Raw genomic sequence first — 24,619 nt, 5'->3', positions numbered from 1 at the left:
CCAGTGGTCATGTATGGATGTGAGAGTTGGACTGTGAAGAAAGCTGAGCACCGAAATATTGATGCTTTTGAACTGTGGTGTTGGAGAAGACTCTTGAGAGTCCCTTGGACTGCAAGGAGATCCAACCAGTCCATCCTGAAGGAGATAAGTCCTGGGTGTTCATTGGAAGGACTGATGCTGAAGCTGAAACTCCAATACTTTAGCCACCTCATGCAAAGAGTTGACTCATTGGAAAAGACCCTCCATCCCAGGAGGAGAGGGGGGTGACAGAGGATGAGATGGCTGGATGGCATCACCGACTCGATGGGCATGAGTTTGAGTAAACTCCGGGAGTTTGTGATGGACAGGGAAGCCTGGCGTGCTGCGATTCATGTGGTCTCAAAGAGTCGGACACGACTGAGAAACTGAACTGAACTGAATAATTTGCAATGTTGAGCATCTTTTCATGTGCCTGTTTGCCATCTGAATGTCTTCTTTGGAGAAATGTCTGTTTAGGTCTTTTGACCATTTTTTGATTGGGTGTTTGTTTTTATTGTTGAATTGTATGAGCTTTTTATATATTTTGAAAATTAAGACCTTGTTGGTCGCATCCTTTGCAAATATTTTCTCCCAGTCTCTAGGTATTTTAATCTATTCTTGACTACTACAAATATTGAGACCATACTACCTCCCTGTGCAGTTTCATCAGAGAAGAGAGAAGTAACTAGAAAAGTCTTCATGGAAGAACAGAAATTGGGCATTCAGGTTTTCAATTTGATGACCATAGAATTTGCTTATTTGTGGGGAGGAGACCAGTGGCTATCTTGAAAGAAGTAAGCTTGGGAGAGATAAGTAGGACAGGGTTATAATAGCTTTCTGTAAATGTAGATATTAAGCCCAAGAATCAGAAGAGAAGATAATCTTTAAAAACCATGTAGGGGCTTGCCTGGTGGCCCAGTGGTAAAGACTCTGCATTCCCAATGCAGAGGCCCTAGTTTGATCCCTGGTGGTGGAACTAGATCCCACATGCCACAACTAAAAGTTTTTGTTTTTTTTTTAATGTATATTAAGAATATCACCTCTTCCCTCTTGCCTTTAATCATTCCCAGTAGACATTTGCCTCTGTGTTGGATGTGACGTGCTGATAGGTGGTGTTAAGATAGAGGGTTGATGGGCCAATCCCTGTATCAGAGCTGGGCAGCACCTGTTCCCCAATCAGATCCCTGTAAGAACTGTTGGGGCCAGGATCCCACCCCTCCTCCCCCATCCAAGCAGCTGCAGCATGACTGAAGCCGGATCTTAGTAGGAGATTTTTCCATGATGAAGACGGGCAAGTTGTGACATGTGGGCCTGAAGTCCCTGCCTGTTGGTAGAAACTGGAGCAGAAGGGCTGGGCAAAGCCTTACCGAACAGTAGTGGACCAGAATGGCCAGGATGTTGCAGACAGATGGGGATCCTTGATGGTGGCCACCATGGAGAGAAGTCTTGAGACTTTAAGAACCCCCAAACTATACCCTGCTAATGATGAACTGGCAGCCAGGCTGGGTTGGGCTGGGAGCTGTGGAATGTGGGAAAGCAGAGCATGCTCTGAGGAGAGGCAGCAGCTTGACCCAGACACAGCTGGTGATGTCCAGAGGCAGGAATGGTCATCCACAGGTGGTACGCTTGTCTGGGCCTCACTGTCACCCCTTGGTCCCAAAACTCCCCTGCTCTGCCGTGCTGGGAGCTGTGGGCTCAGCCTCAGCCATACTGAGACTGAGCCGTAATTTCTAGGTGGAGACGTCTGCTAGACAGATGGAGGTGCCAGACTGGAGCTGGGGGATGGGGAGGCGGGTGGGGGTGGAGATAGATTTAGAGTATTCTGCACTGGGCGTCTCACTGGTTCTCATGCTGTTTTAGTGAGTGTTTATGTATTTATTCTTTAAGGTGTCTGTGAATATGCAGTGAGATTCCAATCAAAGGGAGTAGAGGAATGTTCTGTTTTGGTAAAAAGCATTGGCAGGAAGGTTCCAGGGAAACTTTAGGATTTACTCTTCTGACCTGGGTTGGCATGGTGCCAAAACACATTAAAAGCAGGCTAGAGGTAGCATAAAGGGGCAGGACAAAATAGGAAGCAAGTAAGGGGTCAAATCTTATAGCTAAAGACAAAGATAGAGAGAATCTAAGATCTCTGCTTATGGAAGATTGTATTTAAGCTATTGCAATAGCCTGTACCCATGACCCTGCTAAGGAAACACAGCATCAGCCTGTATTTCTTCCATTTCTCACACCTGGGCTTTGTTACTGCTCATATTTGTGTGGTCCAGGAAAGAGGAGATGGGGTGCAGAGAAGAAGAAAAAAGCATCTGTCGTCTTCTGCTCAGCTACCATGACAGCCACTTCCTGGGTTGCTACCTACCCCAGGGATTAACAGGACATGGGGTTGAAATTCCGAGGCCTAACACCTGATCTCAAAAGCAGATGGTGCCTAGGCACACCAGAAAAGGGTGGAGCTGCGGGTTGCATCAGTGATATTGTGAAATCCATTTCCCAGGCAGGCGCTCGTTATGCAAGTGAGTGTGCTGTGTAATCGCATGAGCTTTTCAGTACAGAGCTGTGGGCAAGTTTTCTAGCGACCCATCCCATCCCACTCAAAAGTGTATCCTGGAGTCATGGGGTGACAGACGCCTCCATGTGAGGCTGCGCCTCAGATTGTGGTTTTGGAGACAGACTTGCTCAGCTGCTTGTCAGGCCGGTAGATGGACAGGGAAGGCGGGTTCTCCTGGACACAGACCAGAGAAGACCCACCTACACTCTGACAAGGCCCTGGTGGTAGGTCATGAGAAGGACTTCTAGGGGGCTTCAGAGTAAACTAGGGAGTAGATGGACATGGCACTACTTCTTATATCTTTTTTCCTGGATTTGCTGGCAGGGAAGTGAGATGCAGTTTGGGGCCTGTTTTTAACCATTTAATTGCTGTCTGCCATACTTAGGGCTTAGATGGTAAAGAATCTGCCTGAAATGTGGGAGACCCAGGTTGTGTCCCTGGGTCAGGAAGATCCCCTGGAGAAGGGAATGGCTATCGACTCCAGTATTCTTGCCTGGAGAATTCCATGGACAGAGGAGCATGGTGAACCACAGTCCATGGGGTCACAAAGAGTTGGACACAACTGAGTAACTAACATACTCATGAAGGGCCAGTCTGACTGCAGAAATTACTTATGTCCTTAAAAACATGACTGAATTGCCTCAGCTCCAGCTTCGCCTCCAAGACCAATTTGAATGTCATTTTCATGGCCCCACATTTGGTTAGGTGTTCCCACCATGTGTCCCCAGCAAATACTATTCTTTTCAGTCATGGGGTTTCATGGTGCACCATGGTGGTCCCGTGGTGCAGGGGACATTGTAGCGGTTATGGGTGACCCTGGGTTGAATTTGTTTTTAGGCGAGTTTTGCTTTGTTTTCCTGGAATCACCATCTGTAACTTTCCTTTTTTTCTTATTTTCTTCTCCTGCCTCTCACACCGGATTCTCTCCTTGCCACTGAGCACATCAGCCCACCCCTACCCCCTTGGCCCTGGTGGAATGCCATCTGGGCAGGCCACTGGGGTGGGCAAGGCTGGGGGGGCCAGAGGAAGAGGGCCTTTCTTTAGTTTCTGAGTCTCTTTCCTTGGTATTTGTCTTTGGGGATCTGACCCTTCTAAAGAAAAAATAAAAAACACCTTGAGTTGTGTATTTAGACACACACATGTGTTTTTTCACGTTCCCGGCAGAGCCTCTGCCTGGCTGCTACCTCCTCCAAGCTCCAGTCGCAGGAGGCAGGGCGGGTTTAAGCAGGATGAATGGCTGTCGAGTGGCTGCTCCTCTGCACCCAGGGCCATCAATCTTGTCTTGAACGCCCGGCCTGCTGGTCTGCCCGCTCAGGCTCATCTTTCTGGGGCAGACTTATTTACGGAGGTACGGCAAAGGTAATCTCACTCCCCAGGCCCCACGGCCAGCCTGGGCCTCGCTCAGCTCAGCCACTCTTAAAAATAGCCTGAGATGAGAAGGAGAGCCAGGGTCCGGTTACCTCCTGCACGCAGGATCTGATCTCATCTCCCCGCGTGCGTCTGGCAGCTCAGCCCAGCTCAGATGATCAGCCTATTGGTCCCGCCCAGCTCACAGCTCCGAGCTGCTGGTGATGTCCCTTAAGGGGTCCCTCCCAGACACCTCTGCCCAGCCAGCTGAGTGGGACATCTCAACCCTGAAAGCAGCACACCTGACTGTGGAAGATGACAGGTTGTCAGAAGGGACGAGAGTGTTCTGGGTCCCAGGTCTGGAATCACAGGGCGGACCTGGTGGGGTGATGGCTGACTCCCCCATCTTTACCCTCCCCTCCCCCAGTAGCAAATAATCTTGGCAAGCTCTGGAAGCTGAGGAGTGCCCTCTGCCCCTTGGGCCATGTTCTTTCCTCACCTTCTTCTTTAAAATCCACCTGCCCGCTCGAAGGGGGTACAGCGGCCCCTTCCCAGCCTGGCCTCCTTCCCAGCCAACAGCCGTCATTCCCTAGATGACCTTGGGGAGGCCTCATCCTAGCAGGCCCTGGTTTTCTCCCTTGCACAATTAGGGTGGATAACTCAGGCTCCAGTCTTAGCTCAAAGGGATGTGGTGGGATTGATTAGTCAGATGAGGGAAAAAGAGCCTGAAGGGATTCTGTCTGAAAAACAAGGGCCCTGGTGCTTCAGTGATGCTTGGGCTGGTTAGCTTGCTTCATTTCTTCCTCAGGCACATGTCTGCTTGGGTGGCTGCGTGTGTGTGTTGGATGACTGTGTGTGTGTGTGCGCACGCTCCTGGAGGGAGTGGCTTACCTCACAGCTCACTAGTTGTCAACACTTGTCATCTGTCTGCCTCACAGCCTCCCCACCCCCGCCCCCTTTTGTCCTCTTGGATAGGAAGGCTCCGGGCTCCCTGTTCTCTTTTACAGACTTGATCTTGGAGTCCCTTAAGTTCCCTGCGGGGATGACTGAAGCACAGGTACAGGTTAGGCAGTTAAGACTGAAGGGAAGCCTGTCTTGCTTCAAAAGCCCAGGACATCAGGTCCCAGCCTGGCTGCTCTAGCCTCCCTCTCCCTGACCTTCTCTCCCTGACCTTGCCCTCATCCTCCAGCTACATCATAAGATGGCTAAATTTTGCCACACCCTTTCTCACCGTCAGAACTTTGCACCTGCTCTTTATACCTTTTTTGGGGACTCGTCCCTTTCCATCTTCCCTTTATAGGAAGGCTCCAAGCTTCCTCTAGGAACCCACTTAAACTCTCTTTCCCCTGACACCCAGTGTCCAGCATCACGCTACCCTGTTCTTTCCCATTGTGGCACAGCATCACACCTTATTGTACTTGCTGCTTTAATCATCCTGCTTGCTGCCAGGATATAAGCTCCATGAGGACAGGGCCCTTCTGTCTCACTCATAAGGTGCTATGCCTGGCATATCACCCCCCACCTCGTAGGGACTTGGCGCATATGTGAATTAATCATGAATGAAAGCATAAACGTGATACATGACAGGTGAGTGAGGACCCAGGGCTCCTGCCGCCCATGTGCATAGCATGGATGAACACACACAGCTCTGTTGTCTGTGGGATCCCCTCGCCACCCCACCCCACCATCATGCTGACAGCCTTGAAGGGACAACAGGCTGGTCTGGCTCCATGGTCTGTCCCGAGATGCAACCAGAGAGCTTGTCCAAGCACCTGGACACACTTCAGAGAAGGCAAAAGCAAGAGCCAGCTTTCTGACTATTGGCTGCAGGCCAAGAACTCGGAGGGCTCTTGGGAGCCTCTGGGAGGAGTTGACGTTCCCCAGCGCAGCTTCCGGGCTGGTGGCACCGGTGGCATCTCAAAGCTCATACTTGCCTCTCTCCCTCCTGATTCACGTTTGAGTCAGACTCCACCAGCTCCCAGCTTCTCCCTCTCCTGCCCTGTCCCCACCTCCCCTCCAGGTTGGGTCCCCAGGTCACAGGGTAGCACTGCTCTGCCCAGTTCGTCCCGGCCAGCCGCTGGCTCCCAGGAGAGCCCCCGCCTCTCTGGCTGTAGCAGCGGGTTTGGAGGAAGCAGGCTTGCTGCGTCCGACATCTCCACCTGCTGGCCGTCCTGACCCTTGCTGCCTGCAACCCTCTGTCCCTGCTGGCACCGTCCCGGTTACTGTTGCTGCTGCTGCAATATTTTCTACCTGGTGACCCGGTGACCCCGGGTAGGAAGCATGGCCAGGCACAGGGCACCCTGTGCTGCTCCCACAAAGATCAGCTCCTATCGGCCGCTCCAAATAAGTTTCCCCTGAGACAAAGTCTGAGGGGCTGGGTGCTAACCCTCTGACTGTGTTACTGTCCCCCCCCACCCCCAGGGACCCTTCCATGAAGACTGAGGCAGGCGTAGCTGCGGACAGCCTGCTGACATGACATCAGCCACGGAGCTTGAAAACGTGGGCAACCAGCCACCGTACAGCCGGATCAATGCCCGCTGGGACGGCCCGGATGATGAGCTGGATAATGACAACAGCTCAGCCAGGCTCTTTGAGAGGTCCCGGATCAAGGCCTTGGCAGGTACTCTTTGGGGCCATGGGGGTTAGGACAGCCGCTCTCCTAATCCCGAGGTTCACCGCCCTCCCGCCTGTGATGAATCCCCTGGGTGTGTTGGCGTGAGCCCTGGCAGGGAAGCGATGGAGACGTGGCCACGTGGCTCAGAGGCCAGGGCCCCTTGGGAGTGAGCACAGGGCAGGCGGCCCCTCCCCCCACGTGTCCTCCACTTTCTTCCAGGCACGAAGTGGTGCCAGGTGGGCCCTGTCCTCTGCCCTGAATGACCTATGGCCGCAGTCAGAAGTAAAGAGGAGGTCTGGGCGAAAGAGCCTGTGAGGGGTGGGTCAGCTGGGTAGAGGGGCGTGGGCCTCATTCTGTATCTCGATCTCCTGCCTGGCCCTGGATAGGGGAATTCTCATCATCTCCTCTGTGGCCCCAAAAGGAAAAAGGGTGATTCGATAGGAAATGGAGAACAGATAAGATCTTCCCCACACTGCCTCAGAGAGGAGGATTTTCTGGACTAAACCTCTTATACTTAAACTGGAATTAGATTTTTACTTAGGTTCATAATAGATGTATGTCTGTGGGGGGGGGGGGGGGGAGGAGGGAGGGAGAGGGAGAGGCAGAAAGAGATCTTCAAATCTCTAGTAGAAATGGCTTCTCTTTCCCCTGCTGGCTGAGATCTGATTCTGAGATTTTTTTTTCCCCCACCAATCACTATGACTATTGCCTCCCTGGAGCCTGTCCCAGGGTAGCTGTGTTCTGACCCTAAGTCCTCAACCAATAAAGAAAGCTTAGGTCCTGTGGTGGTTGGGGGGGGGGGGTGGTATGTGTGGCTTTATCCCAGGAAAGGGGTGGATTCCTTCACCTGCTCCATCAGTGACTGGCCCAGATCAGACTTGTTTCCCCGACATTGGTTGTTCGATCTTCCGCCTGGTACTAAGCGCACAGCCTTTCCTGTAAGCACTCTCTGGGGTGATTCTCCCTCTGCCAGTGCTCATGGCCCTCTCTGAGGTTCCTGGTGGTTCTCTTCCACCTTCCCTCCCCACATTCTGCTCCCAGGTGCCCAGGTCTCCAGCATATTGAGGCATGAGCAGGGCCCCTCTGAGACCATGATGACAGCTCACCTCAGCAGTGTCTGGGCTTCCCATCCCTGTAAAAGGGATGGTGTGTCTCACTCCTTGTGATGGTGGGGAATCTTTTCAGGTCTCAGCCATCACCCATTTGGTCCTTGCTCTTTGCAGGAAACTCCCTTTCTTCCCTCCTTTCCTCCTCACCACCCCTGACCCCACAAAATCCTTCCTTGGTTTTCCTTGGCAATGTGTAACAGCACCAGTCCCTTGCTTTTGCTTATGTAATTTTAACCTCTTTAAATAACCAAACTTAAAGCCCTTGCCTTTGCCCGTCTGGTTTGACTTTCTTTGTGTCTTGTGCTGGCTAGGACTGGCTGCAGTGACCCTGAGATACAATTGGGGGGAGAGGGTACCATACTCCGTAAAGTTTGTCAAAGGGCAGCTTGAGGGGTGGGGCTGTCTTTTGTGTTTCACAGGTAGCCTGTTTTTGAAGAAACCGGGGTAAATTCCATTTTAACCATTATCAATCATATTCCTACTATGTGCAAAGCCGAACCCCTACCCAGACATGAACGTGGATAGGGGGAGCATAGAATTGGATTCAACACAGTATCTGTCTCTGAGGAGTTTATGATCTATTAGGGAAATAAATGATGTTCATAATTAATTAGCAAGACTAGAATTAGAGAAGAACTATGGGAAAGACACATAATTAAATAGCCATGAGGGAACAAAGCGGGAGAACAGGGAGAATCAGGGACTTGTTTGTGGAAGAGGTGGTCCTTGGGCTGAGGACTGAAGGGTGTGTGTGGCTCTCAGGACAATGGGCTTAGAGCTGGTCCAGTTGGCTGATAGGTATGGCTGATAGGCCTGGTCTGATTGATGCGCAGCCTGGGAAACTGGTGGAAGTAAGTTGAGCTGGTTGATCGGGAAAGAGCGTCCTTCAGCCTGTGTATTCCTCACTGAAAGTGTGCATCTCCTTTCTCAGAGCATCTGAAAGCCCCCCAGGAGGAGCAGAACCACAGAGTACAGAGTTACAAGCCTGGATCTTAGCCATTTAGAACATCTGGCTAGCAAGTAAACACACAAGTTTGGGGTCTATTCAGGGTTTTTTTTTAAACAAATAAAACCCTAACAAGTTAACTGACTTTCCTTTCCTGAGAGTCTACTCTGAGGTGATCTGTGGGAGAAACTAAAGCTTTGAGAAGGTCCGAGGTAGAGTGGCCGAAATGACCATTCTGGTGGGTGGGCGGAGCAGAAGCAGGGAGCAATAGCCTCCCACACCCAGATCCCCACCGGTTTTAACTTCTTGATGTTTTTCTCTTCAGCGCTGTCTTTGGCAGCACTGGCAGTCTAGGCAGCGGTTGGCCTCTCCAAAGAGGCTGAGGGAGCTGAAGCTGCCTTTGGTCACCACCATTTCTGCATTCTCCATGGCCACTCCCCCACTCCTAGGTGTATTACTGCAAGGAAGGCATGCAGCCCTGTTTTTCTTTTAAGATGGTGGTGATCTGCTTTGTGGGTATACGTGATGGGGCTGGAGAGGTTGGCCTGGCCTTTTCCATCTGAAATTGAAGGTCTTGGAGTGAGGAGGAAAATGTCACAAGACATTCAGGTCCTGGTTCCACCGTTGAGGCTACCGCCATGGAGGACAGTTCACTCAGTCTCCTGTTTTACAAAATGAAGACCGTAGTATTTTCCCAAGGTTGTTGTGAAGATCAAGCAAGATAAGGTTTATGAAAGTTTTTTATTAATTAAATTCCTGGATGACTATTAGTATTTACAGGAAATCTACTTGGGAATGGTATTTTTTTTCCTAGCCCAGTGGCTTGTGGGGTCTTAGTTCCCTGACTAAGGATTGAACCCAGGCCCTCAGCAGTGAAAGTGCAGAGTCCTAACCACTCGGCTGTCAGGGGACTCCCAGGAATATTAATAGTATCTTTCTGTCCCTTGTCTTCTCCCAACTTCAAATATTTGAGATCATCAGTCCAGACAATGTCCCAGTTACCTTGGCCTGTTCCAGGGCCATTTTCTTCCCTCTTAACCCCCACCCCACTTTGTCTTAGAAGGCTTGGGTCTGAAAAGGAGCCAGGAGCCAGTGAAATTAGGCTAACGCTTGTGCCTGGAGCTCTTGGCTTGGCCCCCAGGGACCCAGTGGCTATGGGAACGATGCCCCCTGCTGCGCAGCACTTTCTTCTCAGCACACCTGGATCCCAGGTGTGTCTCTGCCATTAGCTGGGTGATGGGAGGACCCAGGAAACCAAGGACCATGGGGCCTTGTTAGATGCCCTCCTTAGTGTGGCGGCACCTCCTGGTCCCTCCCGACTTAGAGACCCGTGGTTAGAAGACTTGCATTTGGTTAAGTGGACTCCGTCTATTCTGCCTCCCAAGTCACCTTCCTCAAAGCGCCAGAGGAGACAGTCTCTCTCCTGCCTTTCAAATCATTCCCAGCTCTTCCTCCTGGAGTCAAAATAAACAAGCCATCTGGTTATTCTGCCTGGAAACCTCCACGTTGGTATACAGATACCTGACTTCTCTCCAGAATGAATTCCTCTGCATTTGAAACTGGATCAGCCTGACTAAAGCAAAGGGGGAGGTGGGTAAGAAGAAGCTGCAGGAGGCTCCTGGATGGGGATGGATTTGACCTTGGCGATGCAAGGGGAGGTTTGGAAGCCCAGGAGGTCCCCAGGCAAATGCTGCTCTCAGTGTTGGCCTCTAAAGCTGGCAGCGCTTCTTGAGGTTCGGTGGTGGGTGAGTCCTGAGGCTTCTTCCCGAATAGGAGGCCGTCCTCTGCTTTGATGCCTGCGTCTGGCACCTGCCTACTTGTGGGACTTGCCTTGAAAGACTGGAGGCAGGAAGGCAGCTGGAGAGCCCGAGTTCGCATCCCTCCAAGAGGTTCCGGCCTTTGTGTCTCCCCGAGCCACCTCACTGTCACTCACCCCGTTTCCTGTCCTTCACCCTGGGCGCCATGGGGTAAACACTTGCGGTCTGGAGGAGGGACTGCAGGCTGTGGGGAATTTCTGGCCTGAACGCCCGTCGTCTGTGCCCTCCCTCATGCCAGAGGAGGCCTCTGCGCTGCACACACCCTTTGCACTTGATTGTGTAACCCTGAGATTTGGGTGAAGGCGCTGCCTCGGGGCAGATGTGACCCAGCTAGGGGGCTGGGAGTGGAGGAAAGCAACAGAAAGGTGCCCTGAGAAGAGAAACCTGTGCCTTAACCTCCTCCCCACGTCCCCTGCCTGTCTTACACGCACACAGCTCAGCTTCCCCGCCTCTCAAGCGCCGCCCGCGGTGTAACTTCCAGCTCCTCGGTGCAGAGACATCTGGACGGCGGTGATGCAGAGAGCAGACTGAGGCCTCCTGGGAGGCTCTGGGGAGGGAAGGACCGACATGTCCTTCCTCCGCTTCTTTGGCTCATTGAACACTTACTACGGGGCAGACTACACAGAGCCTCCCTTTTAAGACCAAATGCGTGAAACTGTGTAGCCCACTCTGCTTTTGCCTCTAAATCGGAATGCAAGTGATGTTTCGAACTAGAGACGTGCCTCCTTCCCGCGTTCTCTCTTTGTCGCCTTCTTACTGGAAGTGAGGTGAGGCCGATGGTGAAGTTGGTCAAGGATGATTCAGAGAACACAACAGGGCAACAGGTGCCCTGCAGGCTGTGTCCCCGTGCTCTGAAGCATACGGTTGCTCCACTTGGAACCTGGAACGTCTTTCAGACCCACTGAACCAGGCCCCAAGGTTAAGGTCTGTGGCCAGCTCCATCAGAGCCTCAGGAGAGTGGTCCTTGGACACAGGGTCAGTGCTGCTCCCTGCCCACTGGCCTTGACACCCCAGACACTCCCCGGGGAGGGTGCTGTGGATTCCTGCCTGATCTTGGTGGCAAAAAGTGATGCTTGGCCTCCTCCCACCTTCCCCTTTCCCCACCTGCCCCAGGATGATGCTGAGCCCAGGTGCCCTGGTTGCCTGAGAAGGGCTTTGTATCCAGAGGGTGAATGATTTCTTTCAGAAAGCAGGGTTTCACTACGGTTGTGCCAGGAGGGCTCAGCAACTTCTTGGCAGCCTGGTAAGATGACAATTTCAAAAGCAGCTGCTGGAGACCAAAAGGCATCCATCAGGTGTACACAGCCCAAATGTCTCTCTTAAGCTACCTGTGAGAACAAAGATGGTGTCATTAGTGAGAGCTTTTTAAGATGTTTTCTTCTCCGATTTCAAAACGTGGAATGGAGTTCTATTTAGAGACCACATATTGGGAAGATGTACTATTCACGGAAATATCTTTAATCATCAGCCATCATTTTAATGTACTGTCAGAAGGAAAAAAAAAAAAATGGTTCAGCAGCTTTCTCTTGGAGGTCAGCCATTGTGAGTCCTCCTCCTTCCCCTGAGACAAGCCACTGTGCAGAGAAGCCTGCCGGTTACCTGTGCAGCCCAACCTACGAGAGAGGCCATCGTGCCGACTGCGCTGTGTGGTCAGGGCAGTTTTCTCCTGCCCAGGACATAACACTTTCTCCCGTCACCCCCTCTCAATAAAAGCTGTTCTTCCTCTCTGAGAATGCTTTGCAGAACTGCAGCTCTTCCCCTTCTCTGGGTGACTGCTATCTATCATCATGAAGATGCTTTATCAAATATTAATACACCGAGGTTAATAATGAGACGCTGTCCCCTCCCTGTGGCGTGCAGTCTGAGTGAGCCATGTTAATAGCTTCCTCCATCTCTAGGCCATTCCTGTGAGCTGTCAGCTTCGCTCCCAAAGGCAGGTCCTGACACCAGGCCTTGCCTGTGCTTCTGGCTCCTGGGAGCAGCTGACAATCCTGCCCCTCCACCCCCACGGGGCAGCCCCTGCCTGCTGCTTGGCTGAAGAGGTGCCAAGAGTGTCATTTTCAGAGCAACTGTAGCAATTGTTCATTTTCCCTTTATATCTTGTCACAGAGAAAGAATGACAGGGAGGCCGGTAGCTGAGTCTCTGGCAGCATTTTGTTTCCAAACCCTTTGGCCTTCAGACTCTGAAAACTGGGATCAACCAGGGAGTCTCATTCTACAGTCTAGTGAGAAAGAAACTGATCAAATAGTCACACATGAGAGAGTAGCCTTGAAACATACACATTACCGTATGTAAAATAGATAGCTCAGTGGGAATTTTCTGTACGTCACAGGGAGCTCAACCCAGTGCTCTGTGACAGCCTGGAGGGGTGGGATGGGAGTGGGAGCTGGGAGGGAGGTTCAGGAGGGAGGGGACACATGTATTCCTATGGCTGATTCATGTTGGTGTATGGCAGAGACCAACACAACTTTGTAAAGCAATTATCTCCCAATTAAAAATTTTAAATAACCACACATGTGTTTTTGTACACATAGACAGGTATGTCATGACAAATTAGGATAAATGCTATGAAGACTTACTAGAAATTGTGCATTTATAACATAACCCACAGCTTATAATTCGTCCAAGGAGGAGTGGGGGCTTGTTTGAATAAGAGTGTGGGATGAGTGAGTGGAGATAGGAGGGGCAGGTAAGAACCAAGTCACCAGGGACCTTCAAGGCCCTGGGTGTCTTCAGGGTCCTGGCAGGAAGCAGCAGGTAACTCATAGTGGTGATGTTTATGAGGGGATTGCTTGCAAAGGACTGGCAGAGTTGAAGGGTCAAAGGGTGGGAACTTTCAGCAGGAAGAGCTGTAGGCTTTCAGGACAAAGGCTGTGGCCTTCAGGAAAGGGCCTGACAGACAGATGGTGCTGCTCCCAACCTGTCAACATGTATCCCAGCCCACCACAAAGAAGTGATGTGGTTACATTTAGCTTTGAAAGATCACTCTAGCCTCAAGGGGGAGAACAGGTTATGAAATGTCCAAGAAAGAGAAGGTGGCGGGGAGAGTCAGCTTGGTGGCCCCTGGAAGCAGGAAAGTGGTTCGTCCCCACCACATAATTCTTCTGTCCTGTTGCCCTCACAGACTTTCCCCAGTGTGGTGACCTCAGCCAACTTACTTTCGTGCTCCTCCAGGCTTCAGTTTCCTCACCTGTAATGTAAGGGGCTTGAACCAGACATCGCAGAAGGACTTTCCAGCTCGGAACCTGGGGAGAAGCTCCCTGAGGCAGGGCTGACCATGTGTCTTTACCTCGGAGCTTTGGCTCCTGGCTTGGGGGAGGGGAATCGACCCTTTTCAGTAAATCAGTGGGTTCTCCAGAAATTCTCTGTGTTCATTAACAGCTAGGCTGAGGCCGAATCCTGGACCGTCTCTGACTTCTGCGGCCTCATGTTCTCAGCAAGTATCCTCTCTCCACGCAGCCACCACCTGCGTGCATGACAGCAGGGCTTGGTGTTTGTTCAGCTGCTTCGTGTTCTAGGTACTTTTTATCCAGATCTCACTGGCCCTTCAACCACTCTGAAGTTGGCAAGGTGTAACTATTACCCTCCCCTTTCTAGATTAGGGAAGTCCCACAGCAGGAAGGGCCAGGACAAGCCTAGAATCCCAGGCTATTACGATCAGCCCTCTGCTGTTGAGGCGACAGCACTTGAATGTCCTTCAGGTCTGCATTGTCTCCTCCTCGGCACTCCATCTGAGACATCTCTTCCCATGTTTCCTTTCACCACCAGCCTCTTGAGCCTCTTTAATCAAAACCCTGAACTCATTTTTACTTCTGTCTTACAGCCTCCAAATGCTGTCACCTGCCAGGGCCAGCTGCCCCTTGTCCTGTGATGTTGTCCAGATCATCTCCTGTCATTTCATTCCCATAGTTCACATGTCAGTGAGGCCTCGGCACATCAGACAGACTTTTGCTGCTGCCTCTGAGCGAGTTTCCTGGGCTCCAGCCTCTCCCTTGTCCAATCCCATTTATGCAGGGTGGTTAGAATCTTTCTCCTGCAGCAAATTTTTAGTGAGGTATCACTTTATCTGGCTCTTCCTTTCCTGGAGGATAAAGTTCAGTTTCCATAGACTGTCCTTTGACTTCTTTGCTCTGGTAAACTCTTCTCACCCTCACCCCAAAAGCATGCACGCATATACCTTCATGTACATATGCACATACACATTTGGGTTTGCAAGGTTCCACCAGAGACTCCTCCTTCCTTCCCTGCCATTCTAGAAGTATTATCATCTTCAAGCCCTGGATCAAAACTAGCCTTCTTCACATGCTGTGCTGTGCTTAGTCACTCAGTCATGTCCAATTCTTTGCCACCCCATGGGCTGTAGCCTGCCAGGCTCCTCTATCCCTGGGGATTCTCCAGGCAAGATTACTGGAGTGGGTTGCCATGCCCTCCTGCAGGGGATCTTCCCAACCCAGGGATCGAACCCAGGTCTCCCACATTGCAGGCAGATTCTTTACCACCGAAGCCACCAGGGAAGACTGGTGGCTTCATTTCTTCATTTGTTCACATGAAATATTTTAAATTTAAACTTTTCCTATAATATATAAAAACCTACTTTATTAAAAAATACATAAAAATCCTCTTTTATATTTTAAAATTAGAGTGATTTATATCTTTAAACATTTCTATTGCATAAGAATATATATTTAGTGTAGAAAAGATTAGAAAAACTGATTAAAAAGAAAGTATAGACATTTGTGAATACCCCATATAGATATTGTAATGTCTATGGATACATTTTTGTATTTATACATATACATAGACTGTGTATGTATATGTATAAATATAAACATCATCTATAATCTTAGACTGTTTTTCACTGAGAAATATATTATGAATATCTTTTCATGCCTGTAAATATGCAGATTATCATTTTCATGGCTTTATAGTCTTCCTTTGTGTTAATGTACCCAGATCTAGTTAACCAGCATCTTAGTGTTTAACTCTGCTCGCTTTTAGAGTCAGTCTTGTGTGCTTTATTCTTGCATTTAAAGGAATCTGTATATATTCAAATATGCATTGGCATGTGTAGTAAGCATCTTTAAGTTTTCTCTTAGGATCAGCCCTAGTTGGCTTCGAAATCCTTATGGGCGGAAGAACTGTACCCAAGCTGTTCACAATACCAGTATGATGAAAGTTGGTTGGCGGAAAGAACAATTCCTCCCCAAACTAAACAGGAAGAGTAGAATTTGTGCAAGCAGGATGGTTTATGACATATCCCTGAGAGTCTGCCCCATGCTAGGCTTTATAATAGATTGGTATCTATACCATTGGGGTTTGTCACAAGTTCAGATATCCCTCTCTCAGATTCTATAAGTTCTTGACTTCCTGGCATGAAATGGAGGGAAATCCCTTTGTAAACCTGCAAAAAAAGTAAATGCCTATTTCCAGGCCCAGGCTATTGATCCATGGCCTCCCTTGGTACCTTTTCTCCCACTTGCCTTTCTGACCACCTAGCTTTACCCATAGCTTAAAGCCATGCACTGGTGAAAATTCAGACTTCCTTAAGACGGATCCATTTTGACTTTTAATCAGTCATTTGTTCTTTGGGATTTGAGTTCTATGTCCCATTTTTCTTTATGACATCTGTTGTTTCTTATTATAAAAGTTATGTATGTACATTGCAGACATTTTAGTAAACATAGATAAGCAAAACAAAGTGTCACCCACAGTCTTAACACCCAGCTATAATATAGTATATCATTAGCTTTTTTCTATGAATCTATGTATATAGGTCTAAAATATTATATTGTAGTTTTATATTATGCAGGTAGTTTTATAATCTGAATTTTCCCTTAAAATATATTATAATATCTTTTCTTGCTATTGGAAGTTCTTCCACCTTATACATATATATAAATGTGCCAAAATTATTAAATAATCCCCCATTGGATATTTAGGCTACTATTCTCTACTTTTTAAATTTTTTTTATTTTCTAATTTTGGGAGCAGGTTTCTAACAGAGATAAGAGAGAGAGACATGAAACAGTCAAGGAATTTTATAGGAAGCCATAGTAGGAATAAATAGATGGACCACCTTACCTGCCTCCTAAGAAATCTGTATGCAGGTCAGAAAGCAACAGTTAGAACTGGACATGGAACAAAGACTGGTTCCAAATCGGGAAAGGAGTATGTCAAGACTGTATATTTTTACCCTGCTTATTTAACTTCTATGCAGAGTACATCATGTGAAATGCCAAGCTGGAAGAAGCACAAGCTGGAATCAAGATTGCCGGGAAAAATATCAATAATCTCAGATACGCAGATGACACCACCCTTATGGCAGAAAACAAAGAAGAACTAAAGAGCCTCTTGATCCAAGTGAAAGAGGAGAGTGAAAAAGTTGGCTTAAAACTCAACAGTCAGAAAACTAAGATCATGGCATCTGGTCCCATCACTTCATGGGAAATAGATGGGGAAACAATGGAAGCAGTGACACACATTTTTTTGGGGGGCAGATGGTGACTGCAGCCATGAAATTAAAAGACGCTTACTCCTAGGAAGAAAAGCTATGACCAACCTAGACAGCATATTAAAAAGCAGAGACATTACTTTGTCAACAAAGGTCAGTCTAGTCAAAGCTATGGTTTTTCCAGTAGTCATGTATGGATGTGAGAGTTGGACTATAAAGAAAGTGAAAGAAACTGAAAGTGAGGTCGCTCAGTCGTGTCCGACTCGTTGCGACCCCATGGACTGTAGCCCCCAGGCTCCTCTGTCCATGGGATTTTCCAGGCATGAATACTGGAGTGGGTTGCTATTTCCTTCTCCAGGGGAATCTTCCCGACTCAGGGATCGAACCCAGGTCTCCTGCAATGTAGGTAGACACTTTACTGTCTGAGCTACCAGGGAAGCGCATAAAGAAAGCTGAGTGCCAAAGAATTGATGCTTTTGAACTGTGGTGTTGGAGAAAACCCTTGAGAGTCCCTTGGACTGCAAGGAGATCCAACCAGTCCATCCTAAAGGAAATCAGTCCTGAATATTCATTGGAAGGACTGATGCTGAAGCTGAAACTCCAATCCTTTGGATGCAAAGAGCAGACTCATTTGAAAAGACCCTGCTGCTGAGAAAGATTGAAGGCAGGAGGAGAAGGCAACAGAAGATGAGATGATTGGATGGCATCGTTCACACACTGGATGTGAATTTGAGCAAACTCTGGGAGACAGTGAAGGACAGGGAAGCCTGGTGTCCTGCAGTCCATGGGGTCACAAAAGGTCAGACACAACTGAACAACAACAATTCCCATCTCAGTTCTTCAGACTCAGTTATTTTCCCATAACCAGTGTTACCAGCTTTTCATGTATCTTTCCAGGAATGTTTTTTGCACATATTAGCAAATAGTCTATATTGTTTTTCTCAGATTTTCCCCACCCTATTTTGTACCTTATTGTCCTTTTCAATTACAATTGTACCTTTTCAAGATACACCCCACCCGGTGTATCTTGAAGATCATTTTATATTAGTACACAAATGGGCTTCTCATTCTTTTTGCAGATATTCCATGGTCTAGACATAATTTTAATTTAACCAGTCCTCTACTGGTAGACATGTAGAGTGTTTCCAATCTTCTGCTATTTCCAAAAGTGCAGTGAATAAACTGATATGTGTCATTTTGCAAATGTATGTCTATCTGAAGGATAAATCCCTAGAAATGGAATTACTGGGTCCCAAAGTAAGTACAATTATAATTCTGATCCATCTTGCCAAATTGCCTTTTACACCCTCTCCAAAAACATATGACTGTTTTCTCCCCCACTTCCTTGCCAACATGGTATTTTATCACACTTTTGGATCTTTGTGAATCTGATAAGTAAAACATAGTGTCTTGATGTACTTTGATTTTACTTTTGTACTTTTAGTATGAAAATTTTCAAACATGCAAAAAAGTAGAGATAAAAGTAAAATGAATTATCACCTAGATTTAAGAACTGTTAATACTTGGCCATGTTTGCTTGTTCATGTTGGGGCTGAAATATTTTTAAAGTAGAGTGAAGATTATCATGACATTCTACTCTTATTTTATGATAATAGGTTAGCATGAATATCTGAATAACAAGAGCATTTCCCACTTAACTATAATACTGTCACTACACCTAGTAAAATGAATAATTCCCTTATATAATCTAATACCCAATTAATATTCAAATTTTCCTGTTGTCTCAAAGATGTCTTTTATCATTAGTTTGTTTAAACTAATTAAGGACTGTGTATTAGGTTTATGTGTGTATGTGTGTTTTTAATTTGTATTTCTATTATGAGTAGCTTGGATAATTTTTTATACATCTGAGAGACTTTTATAATTTTTTTCTGTTAACTCTTTGTTCACATTCTTATTTCATTATGCTATTGGATTATTGGTCTTTTTTCTCATTAGTTTATAGATGTTCTTTACCTACAAGGTAAGTTAGCCCTTTGTGATGTGAGTTACAAATACTTTGCCACATTTGTTTGACTTTGCTTATGGTGTTTATCCCACACAAACATTTTTTAATGCACTTGAACTTTTAGTCTTTCATTTTATGGCTTTGGATTTTGTGTTGGAATTAGAAAACCCTTCCCTACACTAACATAAAAAACATTCTACTATAATTGATTTTGGTATTTTTATGGTTTTGTTTTTTACATTTCAATTTTTGACCCAAATGAAATTTGTCTTAGAGTATGAGATGTGAATTTAACTTAATTTTTCCTGGATGGTCACCTAGTCTTATCAGTTCAGTTCAGTTCAGTCACTCAGTCGTGTCTGACTCTTTGCAACCCCATGGACCACAGCACACCAGGCCTCCCTGTCCATCACCAACTCCTGGAGTTTACCCAAACCCATGTTCATTGAGTCAGTGATGCCATCCAACCATCTCATCCTCTGTCATCCCCTTCTCCTCCTGCCTTCAATCTTTCCCAGCATCAGGGTCTTTTCAAATGAGTCAGTTCTTCGCATCAGGTGGCCAAAGTATTGGAGTTTCAGCTTCAACATCAGTCCTTCCAATGAACACTCAGGACTGATCTCACTGGTTGGATCTCCTTGCAGCCCAAGGAACTCTCAAGAGCCTTCTCCAGCACCACAGTTCAAAAGCATCAATTCTTCAGCGCTCAGCTTTCTTTATAGTCCAACTCTCAAATCCATACATGACTACTGGAAAAACCATAGCCTTGACTAGATGGACCTTTGTTGACAAAGTAATGTCTCTGCTTTGCTTCCAAGGAGTAAGCATCTTTTAATTTTATGGCTGCAGTCACCATCTGCAGTGATTTTGGAGCTCCAAAAAATAAAGTCTGACACTGTTTCCACTGTTTCCCCATCTATCTGCCATGAAGTGATGGGACCAGATGCCATGATCTTGGTTTTCTGAATGTTAAGTTTTAAGCCAACTTTTTCACTCTCCTCTTTCACTTGGATCGAGAGGCTCTTTAGTTCTTTGTTTTCTGCCATAAGGGTATTATCTGCATATCTGAGGTTATTGATATGTTTCCCGGCAGTCTTGATTCCAGCTTGTGCTTCATCCAGTCCAGTGTTTCTCATGATGTACTCTGCATAGAAGTTAAATATGCAGGGTGACAATATACACAGCCTTGACATACTCCTTTTCCTATTTGGAACCAGTCTGTTGTTCCATGTCCAGTTCTAACTGTTGCTTCCTGACCTGCATATAGATTTCTCAAGAGGCAGGTCAGGTGGTCTGGTATTCCCATCTCTTTCAGAATTTTCCACAGTTTATTGTGATCCACACAGTCAGAGGCTTTGGCATAGTCGATAAAGCGGAAATACATGTTTTTCTGGAACTCTCTTGCTTTTTCGATGATCCAGCAGATGTTGGCAATTTGCTCTCTGGTTCCTCTGCCTTTTCTAAAACCAGCTTGAACATCTGGAAGTTCACGGTTCAGGTATTGCTGAAGCCTGGGTTGGAGAATTTTAAGCATTACTTTACTAGTGTGTGAGATGAGTGCAATTGTGCAGTAGTTTGAGCATTCTTTGGGATTGGAATGAAAACTGACCTTTTCCAGTCCTGTGGCCACTGTTGAGTTTTCCAAATTTGCTGGCATATTGAGTGCAGCATTTTCACAGCATCCTCTTTTAGGATTTGAAATAGCTCAACTGGAATTCCATCACCTCCACTAGCTTGTTAGTAGTGAAGATTCCCAAGACCCACTTGACTTCACATTCTAGGATGTCTGGTTCTAGCTGAGTGATCACACCATCATGATTATGTGGGTCATGAAGATCTTTTTTGTATAGTTCTTCTGTGTATTCTTGCCACCTCTTCTTAATATCTTCTGCTTCTGTTAGGTCCGTACCATTTCTGTCTTTTATTGAGCCCATCTTTGCATGAAATGTTCCCTTGGTATCTCTAAGTTTCTTGAAGAGATCTTATCATCAGCACCCTATACCCAATAATCCATCTTTCCTCTTCATATTTGAAGTGCCACCTTTATCAGATGTTAAATGCCTATATATACTTGGGACTATTTCTGTTCAATTAATTTGTTTATCCATATAAGTATCACACAGTTTCATTATTATAACTTTATACTATAATATTTGTTAGAAAAAACACCTGGGAAGGTTGGTTACCTTTATTACTCTTCTGAAATTTTCTTAGCTATTTTTATCATGAGTTTTCTAGTTGTTTTTCTAGTTTCCCCTGAAACTTAAATTATATATATTTTTAAATAATATTAAATATATAAATTTAGGATAAATTGACATCTCTATGATATTGAGTTTTCCTATTGAAGAATTTTGTGTGATTTTTCCATTTGTTCAAGTCTTTGGTGAGCCTTTGGAGACTTTCTAGATTTATATAGAATTTGCCCAATTATTTTTAAGTTTAAGCTGAAATGTTTTGTCATTTTATTATCATTGGGAGTTTTCCAGATTCCTTTTTCAGGAAATGATCTTGCCATCACTTCAGTGGGTCCTTTAGCCTCTAGGATTAAATCTGAACTTCTTAGCTTTCCCTTCAAGGCTTTCCACATCCGATTTAAAACCTGTTTTCCACGTATTTTCTTGTTACCTGCAGCTAGTCTGCAACTCTTGAACAAGCACCACCCTTTTATGTATCCCATGTCACGGGTCCCCTCCTTCCTCCTCTGCCTGTGCAAAATGGTTTTCTTCATGAGCCCCTTCTTAAGTGATCCAATTAGAAATGACCTCTCTCCTCTTTGATCCTTGACCATTTATTCTATGTGCCTTTTATCTGATAATAATCCAATATTACCTTGTGACAGCTTTTGTATTATTAAAATGAACTGCCCTTTATCTCTTAGGTGGCTATAAAACTATTAGTGGGTCTTTGTCTTGTTTCCTCAACTAGATTGCGAGGCCTTTGGGGAGACTGAGCCTGTCTCATGCTTCTTGCAGCTTCTGGGCCCTGCAGGCAGTGATGATAGTAGCATCAGTGATAACAATGATAGTTCACATTTACCGCAAACTTTCTGTGTGCCAGGTAGATTTTAAGCACTTTCCATGTATGAACTCATTAGCAGGTAAATACTTGAGTTGTGTTGGGTTTATTTGACCTCAAATTAAACCTTTGAAGGGGAATGTAAAAGAAAGATCAGCTGGTCACAATACCCAGACAGTGCTTCTAGCTCGCTGGGCAGAGAGGAAGGGGAATTTTCTAGAGAAGAAGGAGGATGGCCAGAGTCAAGGAAGGGAGGGGAGAGGAACAGGCAGGAATGCAGAGGCCATGAGCTTGATGGTTGTGGAGATGAGTATTTTCTGAGGTTCTGGTGGTTTCAAGTCAGGCCATGTGGTGGACCTGCCCCTTGCCTTATACTGGCAGAGTTAGGGCCCTGGAAATAAGGCCTGGCCCATGGCAGGGCCTTGCTGAGGCCTCTTTTCCACAGTGGTTCCCTGCAGGATGGCCCGGGTCCCCTGGGGACAGCAGTCCCAATGCTTGACTGTCTTCCTCGTCTGTCCACACCCCAGGGTTCCCAGCCCAGCTTGCTCTGCTCCTCTGTGCCCCCCTCCTGCACTCAGACAGCTTTGCTGAGCACCTTATGGGAGTGAGCTTGGAGCGTGTTGATGAGAAGCGGCCAGGGCTACAAGCTGACGGAAATCCTCCCCACCTCGGGGCCTGCCTCTCCTCAACAGTCATGAGCCTCTTGGAATATTTCCCCTGTCTCAACACTACAGACGGTTTCAGGGTGCCCGGTATCCTAGGCAATTGCACCCCAGCCTTCAAGTAAAAGGCAGCCAGGAGGCTGCCTGCCTGAGCTCTAAACCTGCAGCTCCAGCATTTAGGGACCCCATACGCATTATTTGTTGAGAACTGGAGAGCTCTAAGGGTGATTTACATCTGCACTGACCCACATGCCAGGTAGGCAGCCTAGAATCAAATTCCATGTCCCAGCTAGAAGCTCTTCCTTACACTTTGCTGAGCACAAGTAAACAGGTCTCAGCACCCACATAATGAACTCTTTTGATTCTTAAAGACAAGAAAAGGTGAAGGAAAGAAAGGACTTTGACTTTTTGAGACAGTTACCTCTTAAGGGACAAAAAATTCCAGCCCCTTGGACAAACCCTCCACAATGACTGGAAGGGTTAGCCTCTTATGGAGCTGGTCTGATCTCTAGGGAATGCATCATGGCATGGGGCTGAGGCTGGCTCTGTTGAATCTAAACATGTCCCAACTTAAATTCAATTGCTTTCCTTCCAATATATCATCAAAAGTTTAGTTACATTTTGCTGAAGCAGACCTTGAAATCAGGGAAGGGTCCAGTAGAATAAGGGGATTTTCCCCCCTGGAACTTTGCCCAGAGGCCCAGAATGAATAAGCCACATTTGAACTTTATATTTATTATGGTGGATTTGTATAATCAGTTGTAGTGTTTTTCCTCTTCTTAGAAGTCTTATTTAGATGGCTTCCATAGAATTCTTTACACATGACTCCAGAGCTTATCATATTTATAATCAAGTTTGTCTGCGTCAAGGAGGGGACTCTTTCCTGTCCTTGAATGCCCCACCTCCACTCGGAGCCTGGCACCTAATGACTGTACAATGAGCAATTGCTGAATGAATGAATAAGCGAATAAAGGGTCTGAGTTGCTAACACCAAAATAGCCACGAAGTGGAAAGGAATTGGATGCTGTGAGCCTCAGGAACCGCCAGGGTTATCCCCTCGAGGCCATGCTGGCTGGGCTCCTCTTGTTGTTGTTAAGTCAGATATTTAATCATTGAAGAAGCCAGCCCTTCCACGGTTTGGGCTCAGCTGAGCCGACATTTAGCCTGCTTTCACGGTGCTGACATTCCCTCCTGGCTGGACTGCTCGGAGTCTGCCCTGTCTGTGACCAACCTAAGCACACTCTCTCCGGGGACCCTCCATGACCCAGCCATACTGCCAGGTCAGCTCCCACCTGGAACCCTCAGCCACCATGCCCAGAAGCAGTTTGCCAAAGGCTGTTCACTAAACTGCTCTCCTTGTTTCTATCTTTTCTGCTCCTCTTCTCTCTCTCTTTTACCCTGTCCCCCAATCTTTTTGAAGTCCCAGTCCCTGTCTTCTCTCCAGCATCTCAATCAAGCTTCCCAGCCCTAACCAGACAGATCCCAACATTTATTTTACAGTAACTGTTTTAACGGAAGTACTAAGAGGTACCCACCTGAACTGGCAAAGCCTGGGCCAGCAGCCTGGTTTGGACTGAGGCTCATTCAGGCCGAGGGTGTCAGCTTCCCAGGTCTGAAGAAGGAAAATCATGCCTGCTATTCTGGAGGCAAGAAAGAGAACTTAGTACACAGCCTCCAGCCCAAGCCCCACGTGGATCACATTTTCCACCTGGTCTCATCGTCTCCATGTTCTTCCTTCTCCTCTGCATACCAGCAGCTCCTTGAGGGCAGGCAGTGTGTTTTGCTTTTATGTATCAGGAGCCCTGGCATAGGAGCTGGCTAAACCTCCACACAGCCAGCTACAGTATGGCTCTGGAGACCTGCTGTGTGCCAGGCTCCCGGCTTTGGGGACATAGAGATGAGCAAGACAGACAACGTTGCTGGACTCAGGGAGCCTGCAGTCTTGCAGGAAAGACAGACTTTCAACTAATCCAAGTACGAGGAGAGAGAAATGAGCGATGCAGATGTAGGGTTCAGGGCACACCAGGTGAGACCCAACCTAGGGGTCACAAAAGCTTCCCGGAGAAGCACTGTTTCCTCTAACTCTTAAAGGATGACTAGGAGTTAGGTGCAATGGATG

The 24,619-nt window shown here is 47.2% G+C and overlaps 1 protein-coding gene across 1 annotated transcript in view; it reads left to right on the top strand.

Annotated features, from left to right (window-relative positions):
- SPTB (spectrin beta, erythrocytic) overlaps positions 1-24,619 on the top strand; it is a 128,286-nt gene that overhangs the window by 51,697 nt on the left and 51,970 nt on the right. The window contains exon 2 of the mRNA XM_043472286.1: positions 6,335-6,533. Within this exon, the coding sequence (XP_043328221.1) occupies positions 6,386-6,533 (148 nt within the window). The 5' untranslated portion in view covers positions 6,335-6,385. The remainder of the gene's footprint in view (positions 1-6,334; positions 6,534-24,619) is intronic.

This window comes from Cervus canadensis, chromosome 6, assembly GCF_019320065.1.
Source record: "Cervus canadensis isolate Bull #8, Minnesota chromosome 6, ASM1932006v1, whole genome shotgun sequence".
Classification (NCBI taxonomy): Eukaryota; Metazoa; Chordata; class Mammalia; order Artiodactyla; family Cervidae; genus Cervus; species Cervus canadensis.
Note: the sequence above shows the minus strand (reverse complement) of the source record. Positions and strands in the feature narration are given on the sequence as shown.